This window comes from Pyrgilauda ruficollis, unplaced genomic scaffold (assembly GCF_017590135.1).
Source record: "Pyrgilauda ruficollis isolate IOZ18807 unplaced genomic scaffold, ASM1759013v1 scaffold76, whole genome shotgun sequence".
NCBI classification, from domain to species: Eukaryota; Metazoa; Chordata; class Aves; order Passeriformes; family Passeridae; genus Pyrgilauda; species Pyrgilauda ruficollis.
The window spans coordinates 14,043-29,491 of NW_024529488.1; the positions used below are offsets into that span (position 1 = coordinate 14,043).

Below are 15,449 nucleotides of genomic sequence, written 5' to 3' on the forward strand. Positions count from 1 at the left end.
TAGACTGTCCATACACATGTTAATTTTCCAGAATTAAGTTCTGGAAAAAAGTATTGTGTTAGCCCAGTGTAGAAAGCAAGTCACATTACTGGGCACTGTTTAACTGCAACAGGGACCTTAAATTAATTCCTCCTGCTCTAACATTTTTTACTATACATCTTTACTGTATCTTCCTGAAAGTTACCCAAATTAAATTTATTTTTCTCTGTAAAGATGAAATTTTAGGATGATTGAGTGGGATCCTTTTCCTAAGGGGATAAAAGGATACGAAATTACATGACAGATTGGTGTACTTTATAGGGTACTTCAGGGAAATGATGACTGTAGCTTTTTTTTTTTAATGTAATATAGAGATACTGAGAACATTTGCTGTCAGTCACAGCATGAATTCAAGGAAAATACCTCAGCACTGCAGAGCTATATCTGGGTCCCTGTTCATGTAGTTGAGATCAGAAACCCTTCCATTGTCATTAAATTACAAGTCACAATGAAGCATAAACTGCCTGTTCAGCTGAAGGATATGGCTGTCTTCCCAGAAACACAAGGCTTGCTAGTATTTGGGAATGGTGGCCAAGCTTTGGGTGGCCTGGAGTGGGGTAGGCGGCATTAAAGGCTAAGTCTTCTTTGATTCCAGACCCTCTTCATAGTCTGTTGCAGTTAGGAAAGAAAGCACATACCAAGAAACAAAAGAAAAAGAAAGCAAAATTGCAGATTTAATTTCAAAACAGCAAGTCTGGAGGTCAGCCCAAGGACCTGAATTTCAGTAAATCTTTAGCAGCAGGGGCCCTGTCTGCCATTTTTTGTGGCTGAAGAGGTTGTTATCCCTGATAAAGGAGCTAGAACTGATATGATTCTTCTTTTTCTCAATAATCCATGTTGCTCAGATGAGGTTCCTAGCAGCCTATTTAGGGTTAACATCATTGACACCGGAGAGAAGCATTTGTGACAGTAACTGTGGCTTCCAACTTTCCTGCATTCAGGGATTAAGAAGCAGGCTCAGTCCATGAGGGCTGTCATATTCTTGAACTCTGCGGTAGGAAGGAAATTGGACTTTGCTTTTATTCAGTGGGTAGTTTTTAGTGACACATCCTGGTTGTCATCTCTTTCTGTAAAACAAGAAGGGGAAAAAAAAAATGGCATTTGTGATAAAGTGTGCACAGGCCTCTTCACTGTTAGTATTTCTGCAACTCTGCAAATTCATATAGTTTTATATGGCACCATGCTTCTGCCCCTTTCTGTCACTTTCAAGGACAATGAACATAACTGAAAGTAAAACACAGCATTTTGTCACTTTTGACAGCTTTAATAATGTAATAAATCCCTAGCCATGTCATCTAAATGGTGCTACATCCCCCTGCCCTAGGAAATAAATCAATTGCAAATGCCAGAGAACTTTTAATTTAATGTAAGGAAAAAGGATTCAAATAATTCTCATTGAACCTGCAGCCAACAGGAGTCCTAGATATACCTTCTCTGCCTAGTTATTTCTGCCTACCCACTGGAACACAGGGCACAGGAACCCAAACCTTGATGACTCGACCAGAGCTGTGGCATTCGTGTCTAGGATAGGGTTTTGAACCATTCACAGACTTCGTTAGGAACTGAGGTTTGGGATCCACATAGGATTTTATTTGATCTGATTTACAAACACTCTGATACAAACTCTCTGGTAACTGGCTGCCCCATTCTATAAAACTTCATATTTGTCAGCAGATTTTCTGGAAAGCCATTATCTTACCAACAGCCATCCACATACACCAGACCACACAGCATTTACCTTGGAAAATCAATTGAGATTTACCAGCTTACCAGAAGTCTCTGAAAAATCTGTTAGCTTGCTTGAATAATTTTTTTATAATTTAAAAGGTCATTAAGAGCTAATGCATATGGCTTCATGACAATTTTGTAACTGTATATTACTCTCTGTTTAACAAATTATGTTTCCACCTAGAATCCTACACATCATCATGGGACTTTCTGCTCCCTTTCCAAACCTTTAACTAGTTTTTCTTTCTTGTATACTTATCTTGCATTACTTGTTATTTTGTTGCCATGCATGTAACAGAATGGGATATTGTCACTTGTTATAAAGACAATGGTAATTAGTACGGGAGTTTATACAGTAAAATGTGATCTCCAAAGTGATATATACAGTAAACTGAACTAGTACTGGCTTCTCCCCCAATTTGTTAAAGATGACAAAGCTGACTGTTCATGGAAAAATCTGTATCCTTTTCTCCTTAAAAAGAAGAAAGTTTTTGTGGGTGGTGTTTTTTTTTTGTTTTGTTTTTTTTTTTTTTTTTTTTTTTTTTTTTTTTTTTTTTTTTTTTTTTTTTTTTTTTTTTGGGTTTTTTTTTTTTTTTTTTTTTTTTTTTTTTTTTTTTTGTTTTTTTTGTTTTTTTTTGTTTTTTTTTGTTTTTTTTTTGGGTTATTTTGTTTCTTTTCCTTAAATAGTTGTGATTAGGTTTATTTCGTTAGAGCAACAAACACAAATACAGAACTAAATAAAATTCAGCACAGTGTTGGACAGCCAACTGAAGATTAATTAGGTGTTCAAGCATTTCAAGGCAGTTTTTGTCTTTGCTGGCCCCTAATTTTACACATATTCAGTGTCTGCACATTCGTAGTGTACTTCCTGTAATCATGGCTGAAAGATCTGTGAGGTAAAACACTGCAACTTCCTTCTACAACTTCTGCTGAACAATGATTTTCAGTCAGACTGTATCATCTTACCCTGTTATAAAAGCATTCCAGGGAGTAATATGGATCATATCAGAGCCATTGTAAACTGGGCCACCCTCCTTCAGACACAGTGGGAGGCAAACTGCAATAGCATCAGAGGTAGGAGTCTAGATATGGATAAATGTGTCCAGGAAAAGGGCAGAGTAGAAACTTAGATGATCTATGCATAAGATGAAAACTAGAGGGCTTTAAACAAGTTTGCCATGACAGCCATGAAGCATGTCCCTATCATGCAATTTCTACCTTCTCTCTAGAGGAAGAATTTATTTTTATAGTAATACAAATTATCCTCCAACCGCTCTCTCCCTTAATTTCTAAGGGTTTTTTTTTGTTATACAGTTACATCCACAGTCTTCTCCCTAGATCCTACTTCCCCACCCTGTCAGGAGAACATTGCTGCAAATGGCACTGCAAATTCCTTCTTGCAAGGCCTTCTGTCCCAACAGCTGCTAGGCTAGTTTTGGAAATGTCACCAAAGCTGTAAAGTCAGAAAAACGTTTAACCTTAATAAACATTGACATCACTGATGCATAAAAACATTCTGTGTATTGATCTATATTGTTACTGGTAAATGAAGGACACACAAGTACAGTCACATTGCATGCTTGCATATATGTGCTTGAGCTTTTACTGATTTCACCCAATGACAATGAATTAGATGCGCTTTAAAAAAAAGAAAAAGCCCGTGATTCCTGTGATAGTGAACTTTGTGCAAGCTTTGTGGGAGTGACCCACTTCTACTTGTTATTTTCTTAGAGGAATTCACAAAACAACCAGGAAATAGTTTCTCAAAGAGACTGATATAATTGGGATGCTGGCAAAGAAAAAGTTAGCTTCACTCAAAATGTTGGTGAGAAGGTGAGGAAGGGTCACACCCTCAGGATCCAATCTTGGCTGGGCAGCATGAGCCATGCTGTGTGCTGCAGAGCCTGCTGCTGAGCATGGTACTGAACAAGCTGCTCCTACTTACCAGACTCTGCCTCCTCTGAGATACTTGCCTTTCAAAATTATCTACCCATTCTTCTCAGAGCATGCTGGCATATCTCTCACTGATTCTGATGGGCACCAGAGAACTTAACACATATTCCCCCCTCCACTTAACTCTGCAGGACAGTCCCCCTCATACCTCACCAAAGATCTGATCCTTAGTTACTCTGCTGCTGCATAGCCTTGGGTGGAGCACTGTCTAACAAAAAGCTGAATGTTCTTCAGTGTCTCCTGGGTCTTCTTGGATTTGTGCTTCTGTGAAACATCACTATTCATTTTAAATTGGGAAAGGTGTAGAAGTGTGCTCTTGACTAACAGTTATTGATTAAAAGCACATAAGAGTATTTCCCAAACACGGCAGATGACAACCAGCTATCAACTAACTCTTCTGAGAAGGCAGAAAGACTGGAAATGCACTTTGCCTTAAGGTATTGTGATACCCAGTCCCAGCTGCATATTGAATGAAATATAAAGGCTAGACAGACAAGGGAATCAGAAAGTCAAACACAGAGACACAGATAGGCACACATGAGTACTTGAAAACACATTGAAAATTTTCAAAGTCTTTCTGTACTCATTAACAGAAACTCTGCTACCAGAACTTTTGATACCAGATGCACTTCTTCTTGAAAATTAATTACAAGACACTCCAGAGCATTATTCTGCATTTCTACATTCAGACTTGCTCCTGGTCTCAATTCTGGATTACACAGTAACTCAAAAACATGAAGGCAAAAGTAGATGCTGTTTTTCAAATCCAAAATGCAAATCAGAAGCCTGGACCCATTCTATGTGTTGAATATGCCCAAGACCAGTAAGTGAGGAGAATTTTACACAGCGCTCACTTGTAAGGAACATAAAGAGAAACATTTGCTATTCTTTATGAAGTCCTTCAAGTATTTACTTACTTGCTGGAATTAATGCAGAAAGCCTCTGTAAGCATCAGGAACCTATCTGATTTGCTAGTATTTGTGATTTCATGGAAGGACACATTTCTGAATATTTATCAAGGAGTACCAACTTGATTAACCAGATGAAGGAAAAAAATAAATATTTTAAAAGGTAATCAATATTTATTATTAAAGAATATCTGGCCCTCTCCCTTCCAAAATGCTCCAACATAAATTTCAGATACATTCAGCACATAAATCTATACCTAACTATTTAAATTTTTATTCCTCACTTCACCTTTAAATGCAGCAGGAGAAGAATGGAAAAAATGCAACGTAGCCAGAAGTAGCTGAGAAAATATCTTTTTAATGTGACAAATTTACCTGTGGTAAGATATTGATTGCATCTGCATGGATTACAAGAAGAATTAATTTCCCATAAAGAATGATGTTCTTCTAAGAAAATTGTGTTTCTATACTTATACGAGTATAATATATAGCCGGCAAAACACAAGGCAAAAACCCTTCAAACAAACATCACCTTTGTACCAGTATATAATCGAAGTCAGAGGCCTCTCCTGTGCAAAGCTGATGAGAAAGTAGATGAAGTGAAAAAAACAGTGTAAGTAATAGTGTTCTATAAGAATACCAGGAAAAATAATAAATGCAATAATGACCTTCACTAAAACCAGTGTTGTTTTAAAGATTCAAATTCTCTTTCGGTGCCTGGGTCCCATCCTCACTTCCAGTTCCAGTTCTCCAAACTGAAGCAAAGCATGTCTTGATTCCCTCTCCTCAGCTCCTCTTGCTGCTAGTTAGCAAGCCTAAGGATGATGTGGAAACATCTCCTTTTAACCCTTTGACGACTCTTTTAAACATAGTGAGGTTTTTAAATGTATATACAAGTGAGTTCGCAGACAAGTGGATAGAGAAACAGCATTACCTGCTGACAGGCAGGGATACCTTGCTGGAGGCACCCATCAGCCTGGAAGACCTGAGCAAGAGGCAAAGAGCAAGGACATGCCAGAAGCGGGCACCACACCAAATACACTTGCCAAGCTTACTGAATCCACAGGAAGCCACTCATGTCTCCAAATACTGCAATCAAAAAAAAAAAAAAAAAAAAAAACCCAAACCAAACCAAACCAAACAAAAAAAACCCCACAAACAAAAAACATTGCCCAGCATTAACCACAGTCTCACAGGTAAGGAACTTAGAATCTATTCAACCATCCTGTGAAGCAGTGTTGGGCAGAAAGGCCTTCCCACTTATGGACCCATAACAGTCCAATCCAACCGGACCTGAGGTTCATGACTAGAAGGCTCTGCTGAGCAAACACAAGCATCACTGGGATACACATTTATCCTCCCTACTCTCATGGACAGAAAAGCAAGCCACAGCCACAGGGAATGGTATATGCACACAGAGAGGCTCAGTGATGCATTAACACAGCCAGCTCACAGTCTTTTTGTAGTTCAAATCACAACTGCAGAATAAGCAGATGAAAAAGAGAAAGATCTGTTCATCAAAGCACAAATGGTTATGACATCTGTCGCTTTTTCTTGCTGCTTTCTTCACAAACCTCTCAACAGTTAACAAATAATTAACGTGGACTGACTACAAAAGAAGCTGTTTACAATGGAATAGCACCCGATCATGAGGTCTGCGATCCTGTGCTGCACAACTAATGTGTATTCAGACAGCTGATTGATCAGGAGAGGAAGGCTGACAACAGAATTGTAACAGTAAATTCATCTACAAAACGTTGTTTTTTTTTAATGGAAGTTTTAGTTAGAACTATGCCCTGAATATTCATTTAGAAATTGTTCTCCAAAGTTAGTAAAAAAGAAATTTCTCTACTTCTTCTATTGCCACTCCCTCTGTATCCTCACTGAAAAAAAACCAACAGACTGGTAATTGCTGTCCAGTGGATATATTGATCATTCAGTTATTTCCTTTGCTAGGTTCCACAATCAATTATCATGATGCACAGCATTAAATTAATCTCTCAATCTCTTTTGGCTTCAGGGTAGTTATTTTGAAGCTAAGGACAGGCTGACAATAATCCTATTTGGTTCCTCCTGAATTTGTTTGGTGATGTTTGCAGGACACAGATAATACTCTTGTCTGCAAATGTAACCCCTTATCACTGATGACAAAGGTATTTTATCAACTGACTGCAAGCAGGAACAGGATCGGGAAACTACCCTGCCAAATATACCTGTGAGTAGAGCTAGACCCAGCTAGATACAAAGTACATGCATTTGGATGACTGACTTGCTTAAAATCATCATATTCCAAGGAGGTATTTTTCACCTTCTGTATGTTTTTGTCTTCTGTAACAATAAAATAAAAGTTTGGTTTAGTGTACCTTACCATATTAAATGAACTTTAAATGTGTTGCTTTTTACACTGAAGTAATGCAGAGTGAATAAGCAAACACTACAACAATATTTAGCATAAAATTTTTGCATAACATTAATCAGGAGACATGTTAGTTCTCTACTATGAACTACAATTTTGTTACATATAGTAGGTATTTTGCATAGATTATTTTATACACTAACAGATCTAATTAAATGGGACAATAAATACCTCTTTCCTCATTTCTTTTTTCTTTTGCAGAACTTCTAAGTTCATGCAATATGAGATTTTTTTTTTCCTTTGACAATTAGAAAAAGTAGACTTGTTTTTTCTCAGTTTTCTGGTTCTTGTGGGTTTAGAGAGAATACTAAGAGTCCAATCCAATACTCGATAAAACTAACAGAGTCACTCAACAAGTACTGGTCAGAGAAAACACATACTTTTAGTTAAGTTAGGTAGTTTTTCTGAAATTTCTTCTTTATACTGCCTTTACAATTGCCTTATGACTAGCTAGACTATTGAAGGGAGCTGTTAAGTGCTAAAGAAAGGAGATCATAGGCAATTTTTTAACAGTTAACCAAAATCTCACTAGGAAAGTCCTTCTGTCTTCAGTTAAATGCAAGCAAAGCAGCTGATGCCATAGAAATAGTCACTAAAAATGTGTGCCAGAAATTATGTATTCAGAAAATCCAGCGCACCTTAAAGCTCTGCTTTCTTCGAGCATCAGAGCTGAGAATTCTCTCTTTCAGCAATGTTAAATCCTAAGGTTCTCAATATCCTTCTAATTTCCTGAAGGACATGGAAAAGACAGCATTTACCTATAACTGGTTTCTTCTTTAGTTAGTGATCAGATCAATTTTTTGATAAATTCTCACTGCTTGTACAATGTAAAGAAAATCCTGTTGGATATTAACATCATGACTGGGGGCAGGAAATACTAGGTTGTTTGGGTTTTTTGGTTGGTTGGTTGTTTTTTTGCACTTCTGAAAGGAAAAAAAAACTGTTTTCTAGCTGGCAGCTGTGACTGAACAAGTCTGAACAAGACTAAAGTTACATGTTACAACAAGAACACAGTAGCTATAATGAGATTAGTTCTTCTGTACTCTTGAGCTCAAACTGTCCTCTGCTGATTGGCAAATAATTTGTATTTCAGACTCTACTGATTTGTGGATGTGTTCACTGATTTCAGGAAGATTATAAGTGGGTATACAAAGAATATGGACTGGAAAAGTGCAAATTCTAATTTTCACCATCAACATAAAAAAATAACTACGCAGAAAAAGTGATATTTTGGAAAAAACTCCAGTGAATTAAAAAAGGAATACTTTTATTTAAAAATATGTGCTTGAAAATTTTGTCTGCATAAAAAGTCTCTCCTAATGATCCTGTTTCACACAGCTGTGCTTCATCTGAGAACGCCTGCATCAAAATGCCAGTATTTTGCCATGTTTTGCTAAACCTGCTGCAGCTGAGTTTTCCACTGTGAGTACTGAATGAAACTAGTGCCAGAAGTGTTATGGTCATAGTATTTCTACTACATTTATGGCATTTCTGGCAATGAATTGCCTGATAAGCAAACATTCTTTTGTGGTATAGACAAAGATAATGCAAAGCTGTTAATTTTTACTGAAAAGATATAAATTAGACATATAGCAGTAGCTACTTTGGCCTCATGCACAGAGGCAGAGTGACAAGACTTACAGAGCTGAGGAACTGATATTTATGAGGTCTGTAACCCTGGAGAAACAAAAAGCACAAAAGAAATTCTCAAGTGTTCATCTGAGCACTACATGACTACATTACTGTTGATTGGCATACCTTGAAATAGACAGGAGACTTGGCAGAACTTGTGTGAAAACAGAGCTTCTCGGTTTGGAATCTTGACTTCCATGCTATAATTGCTTTCAGGCAACTCCAAATACCAGATGAAAATGTTTTCAGGAACCAATCATACTATATAGCCAATGGAAGCTTTTACAGTGAGAATAATGAGGCTAGAAAATCCTAATGTCCTTGTTTATCTTGCAGAGAAAGTCCATACTCATAGAGGCAATTACCAGCTTCACCATTTTTATACACTCAGCTCCACTGATGGTCACCACTTCCAGACCCAATTCTAGCCAGTTGCTACCGTGGCTGATAGTTTCTGCATCTAAATGAAACCAGCATTTCAAAAGTAAGCCGAACAATGCACGGAAGTAATGTTCTTCTCTACTTTTTGTCATTCAAATGTAATTATTACTTTCTGTTCTTATGAAAAAATGTTTATAAAAATTACTTTGAGGAAAAGCTCAATGTTTTCACAGGATGTGATTTATAAAAAAAACAAATTGAGAAGACTAACTGAAGCAGATTACTATATTCTGCTGTCTATTACCCCTGACCTCCGAAGAAAATTTCGCTACCACCAATAGTTTCCAGTTATTTAGGAATCTGCCAGGAAACGAACTGATTTGCACTGCTATCAAACTAGTAGGATTGGAATGGACTGAGGTTCCCCTCCCACTGGCACCTTTGGTTTAAAGGCCTCTTCACCAGTTTGGCAAGCCCTATGGCTGAAAATGCTCTTCCCCTCCTCTGACAGATGGACCCATCAGCCCACAGCAGACCAGGTTCTTGAAAGCTTGCTCATTTCCCATTTCCACCAGTGTAACTCCTATAGCAACAGCAAAGAAATCAGCAAACACCAAGAAAGCTTTTGTATTTCTTTTGTATGTGGCAAGGATCCAGTTTGCTGCTGAAGGTAGGAGGTAGAACTAAGAGCAAGCTCTTCTCTTGCAACTCTTATTTTATGGCACCAGAGTGCTTTGCAAACACTGTTAAAATCAGGCTGACAAGACTTCTGTCAAATGCTACATATTTTATATGACACATAAGAAGACTAATGAAGAGATCTATTACCCAGAGATAGACAAAAAAACCTAAAACAAAATTGGAAACAGAAAGTAAGTTTTTCACCAACAGATCACATATGACTTAGAAGAGGATGCTTTGTACTGGGCCTTACTGGAAAGGGTTTTGTGGCAGGGGGCTAGCAGGGTGGGTTATGGTGGCAGGAGGTCATGTACTGTCCTGTGCCAGCCAGCTACTGGCATCTGCCCCTAACACCACTGCAATAAACCCACCGTGCGCCAAAATTTCTGCTAGAGAAGCAGATGGTGCCTCTGCTCACAGATATTTAAGAAACCAGCAGATGTTAAGCAGAGAAGACAAATGGTGGCACTGTTGGGATGTGGTTGAAGACATATTTTTGGAAGGAAGGGCCGTGTGCCAGAGCAAACACAGCCCTAAAGGGACTGTGGGTGATGGGTGCACACCAGAACAGAGACACTGTGGAGAGACTGTGTCCCACAGCAAACCCACGCTGTGGTGGAGGAGCACAAGTAAGAATCAAGAAGCAACGGACACCTCCCCGGTGTCCTGCATTGTCCCTTGCCTCCCAGAAGGGATTAGGAGTATCTGAATGTAACCTAGCAAACTCAAGGTGAGTGGAGACCTGCAAGCAGGGAGATGTTTGATACAGAATTAGAGCCCATGGAAGAAAGGTGTTTCTTTGCCAACCATTTTGTTTAATTTCCTTTTTTCTCCTCAATACACAGATCAGTAATCAAAAGTTTTGTTAACTGGCAATAAATTAAATAAATTCCATTAACCAAGATTGTTTTGCTCATGATGTGCTTATAAAGTAATATGGTATATTTCTTAAGTCCTACATACTGTAGAATACATTGTCAGATGTATTCTACAGGATTACAGGAAGGAAGTAGAGGGGCAATATTTGCCATAGCTGTTCTAATGTTTGAGGAACAAATTCATGTGCTGAGGCATCTGCATAAAGATTCTCATTAAAAAGGATATTTTGATGCTGTGTTTGAATTTTGACAAGCTGTCACCTACAAAGGGTGAGGGTGGGATGTAGGTAATAGGCACCCCCATGCCTGTGGTGTTTTGGCCATTGGAAGAGGCTCAGAAGTGAATTAAGGTGAATTACTGACAGTGGGAAATAAAGCTGGCCACACAGGGAAGCAGCATAGACAAATAGCACGTCTTAAAGCTAAGTATGCTTCCCCATAGCCTCCCCACGGAGGCACACTTTGAAGGTCTTCTGAGAGCTCTCATGGTGCTGCCTTTTCTGTCTGTTGGCTGCAAAGAAGAAATCAAACACTTTCAGATGTCTTCTTTTCCCCTAAATTAACCAATTGGACATGTGTTTTTTCCTCAGGGTGCCCTGTGGGGCAGTGACTATGTCAGTTTCCTCTTTTGTCCCCATACAAACCAACTCTATGAAAGACTCAAGAATCTGTCAAATTAACCTGATGATGGGTATGGGAAAATGACATATAGTATTTTAAACTATAACCACCTCTTTGACAGCAGAAAGGACAAGTTATGCAACTCCCAGATGGGAGGGAGAACCCTGTTGGAATTATTTCTTCATTTGATTTTATAACTGCTGCACTGGGTTGCAAAAGTCTGATAAAATCTATTTTAAACATAGAGCATAAGTCCTGCAGACTAATATTATGGCTCATCTACTGCCAACTTCCGCAATTATTCTCCCTTCTTAAAGTTATGTTGATAAATCAGTTGTCTTCCCATTTATTAAAGTATATGGCAGTCTGTTTATTTAATCATCTCTTGGCCCATTTTCTAATTAAGGGAGATAATGCAGGCTCATTTCCTACCATGGTAAACCTGGCAGTCCACAGGTTGTCCTCAGCTACCACATTAAAATTCAAGACTATTTGTAATGCCTGCATTGTTTAACACTTCCCTCCCTTCTCCTTGCTCAGCTGAAGAGAAAAATGCAGGCATGGGGTTTCTATTTTTGCATTTCCACACTGCTGACACCCACCCATGTCAAGGACAGGAAGAGTGAAGAAGATGAAACATTTATCTGGGAGATGGTGAATCCCAGCAAAGTTAATAATCATACAATGATCCCAAGGTTAATTTTGTGAAGGGAGGAATACAAAAGGAAAGCATACACCAATTGGAGCACATTCCCATCTTGCTCTGCTGCTGGGCTTGAGTAACCTGCTGCACCACTCAGTCCCCATGTGTCAACTTTGTGCAGGGGTATTGATGCCCACTAACTGCAGCAATAAACCATTTTTGTCCACTCTGTATTCTAAAGCTCTTGTAATAGACTTAAGATCACCTCAATTCCTATCTCTGAGATATTCTGATTTGTATCTTGCATTTGATTCAGCTTCTGTATTTAATAGCTACAGGCTAAGCTAGCATCACTAGTCTGGCAGGAGAACACTCTTTACCAGGTTTGCCTTCTACCCCTTAGGACATATTTATATAGAACACTAAATTCTTCTATGCAGAAAAAAAAAAACATTTCAGCTTCTCAATACATGCCAAAGAAGCGTCTTTCAGGGGGGCTTGTAATGTGTTGAAAAAAAAGATGATACATTGTGTCTTACTTCACAGCCTCTCCTCCAATCAGTAAGTATATACAAGAACCACACCTGCAACAGCTCCAATTCCTGCAGAAATGCAGGCAATCATCACTTTGCCACACTTTCAGAATTGTTTCATATCAACTGTGCTACACATGGCCTTGAAATGTGCCTATATATGAAACATGTAAAAGATGATGTGGTGCTAGGTACCCTTTCTAGGTGACACATGGATTTGGACTACGTGATATCCACAGGTGCCAGCCAATACCTCAGCTGTCCTGTGATTATGCATGGGGAAAAAAAAAAAAAAAAAAGAAAACCAAAAAAAAAAAAAAAAACAACAAAAAAGCCAAAAATTTGATTTAAAAGGGGGAAAAAAAAAAAAAAAAAAATGAAAACCAAAAATACAAAACAACAACAACAACAAACCCCCCCCCCAAAAAAACAAACAAACAAACAAAAAAACGACAAACCAAAAAACCCACAAACACACGCAAAAAAAAAAAAAAAAAAAAAAAAACAAAAACCAAAACAAACAACAAACCAGTGATTCCAGCACTTCCTAATAGGCTGTATGATACAGCATAGTCCAAGCTCTGACAATGGGGAAATGTCTCCCTGATCCCTTTTAAAGTTGGCTAAACACCCACAGTGAGGATTTCAACTGCTTTCTGAATTGTTCCTTACTTTTCCTTCTCTGCTTATTTTTTTAAATTTGCATTTGCAAGCAACAGCAAAAACATTTCAATTTCTGGGCCCTTGCTTCTGGAAACAGTTTTAATTTTAATCTATTTCAGTCCACAAGGAAGTGTCTTGTTTTTTTACACTGCTAATTATCTGAACCTCTGTCTCACTTCATCTATCTCATTTAGATTCAGAGTGTGCTCTGGGTCTAACACACTCAATACCTTCACAAACACCTACTTAAGGACTTAAAAACCCTCACAATTCACCTTTACACAGATAATTGTTCCCTTTCCATGCATTTAAGTGACTGCTATGACTTACTGCCATGCTGTCACTGACCAGTGAAAACAGACAGAATAAAATTGTATACTAAATATATTGTACTGGAAGAAGCAGAAGACAAATGAACTTCTATTTTCAAAAGTCAAATATTTTCAAATGTTTACTTTGTGTTTTTCCATACAACATACATTGAACTTTTCTCTTTCTATGGGGCCTATTGAGGATTTCACAAATACTGCTGAAGAAGGAATGGGTCTATGCAGAGAGGCAGAGTTCATCCCTTTAAATTGTCTGTGTTGAATGAAAAACCTTATTCCTAAAGAAAACTCACTGCAACAAGGATGAGAAAGTCTTGGTGAAGGGAGAAGGAAAATTTCCTAGAGCTTTTGCCCAGACCCCACACTTACCAAAGGCTCTAGTTCTTTGCGGTCTATGAGGTTGAGCTCTGTCACAAAATAATAAAAATGCTTGTAACAGGTGTTGACATGGGCCTCAGCCCTCATAAGGATGATACGGTCGAAGTGATGGATGTAGACATGAACAAACACCCGAAAAAGACGACAGAGTATCTTCTTGCAGATCTGGAGAAAGTTCTTTGGAAAGGGAACACCTGTGAATAGAGAAGGCCAAATTGTCATAACCATCCTGTCATCCTCCCAAGACAAAAACTTTACAGCTAAGTGTGAGATTTTAACTGCAAATTAGGTTATGACTTCCTAGGCCTCCTTTCCAATCCAGAAGATCACTTTATGCATGCATTTATTTGACAGCTACCACCAAAGACAGCTAAATACTTAAACAACTTTAATGGGTCAAGACTGACAAGAACAAGTTATTTTTTTCCCCACAAGTAATTCAGTGAATCCATCCGGTATTGTAACATTCAGAAAGGTGCTTTTCACCGCAGTGCACACCAAACTATTAACATCAATGGATTTACATCATGCATAAGTGCTCCCCAAAGTGACACACACAGATACATACTTCTTAGAAGTAACACACTTCCTGCTCATGTTACTCAACAGTGTACTCATGTACTCAACATTTAACAGTATCAAATTTAATAACAAATTTGAAATAACTGACAGAAGGACCCTTTTGCTTTCAACTTCCTTCCAGTTACAGGTACCAATCTGATTGCTCCTTTAATAAAAAATCTCTGATTTACAGGAATGGCTCTTTCAAAACACCATTAAAGTTACACTACTTTGTACCTTGAAACTCCAAAACAGCTGCAAAAGCACCATTTGCTAATAAACTGTCAGGCATCAATAATGGGGCATAAATAATTTCTTCAGAACTGCTCTCCATTAAAGACTGATCTTGCATGGAGTTATGTGCCACTAAGCTGTCCCCAAAATCTTAGTTTCATCTCCTTTTATGATTGTCTCTCAGACATAATGACTTTAGTGTCATGCTTGGAACCTTACTGCTACTCTGCTTTGTTGCACAGTTTCCTGGTTTTCTAGTTATCAAATTCATGCTTTATTTGGATTTGAATCACATAAATGCAGCTATTGCTTCTTAAAAAATTAGAAAAACCCTCACAGCCAAGCATTTCCACACTGCCTAAAAGCCCAGTTCATGCTCTGAACAAGGAAAATATTTATTATAGGCAGAAAGAAGGTGGAGGTACTAAATTAATGCTTTTGCAAGCTTTCTAGTTTTCAAATTTTAGTCTCCTGTTAAATGTTGCTCAGCACTCGTAAGTGTGGTGAATTGACAGACAAATTGCCCAGTTTCACTGAGGGTGATGCGAGGACATACAGAGAGAATTTCCATAACAAAACCAGATTTTTGATTACAGCTGACATAAATTATCAACTGTGCTGCAACCAGTTTGCATCTGATCAACATAAACATGCACCTTACTTTGGAATCCCTGGCCAAGGAGGTACCAGGATATACCCACCGTGGATGTGAGCATTGGTGTGTCCATCAGTATGCGAGTAGGGAAACACATCAGCCTGTAGAAGTATCCCTGAACTGCTTCTACATTTGCCATTGCTGAGGTGCAGATAGTGCTGGGAAATGTCTTGGGGTTTTTTTGGCCTGTACTGGGTTCACCAGATATTTCAAAAT

At 38.3% G+C, this 15,449-nt stretch overlaps 1 protein-coding gene across 1 annotated transcript in view; it reads right to left on the reverse strand.

Annotated features, from left to right (window-relative positions):
• Nucleotides 1-340: 340 nt before the first annotated feature.
• The window catches only part of LOC121363760 (MOB kinase activator 3B), an 81,947-nt gene continuing 66,838 nt past the window's right edge, over nt 341-15,449 (reverse strand). The window contains exons 3-4 of the mRNA XM_041486386.1: nt 13,775-13,977; nt 341-1,106 (exon numbers count right to left, since the gene is read on the reverse strand). Of these exons, the coding sequence (XP_041342320.1) occupies nt 1,077-1,106; nt 13,775-13,977 (233 nt within the window). The 3' untranslated portion in view covers nt 341-1,076. The remainder of the gene's footprint in view (nt 1,107-13,774; nt 13,978-15,449) is intronic.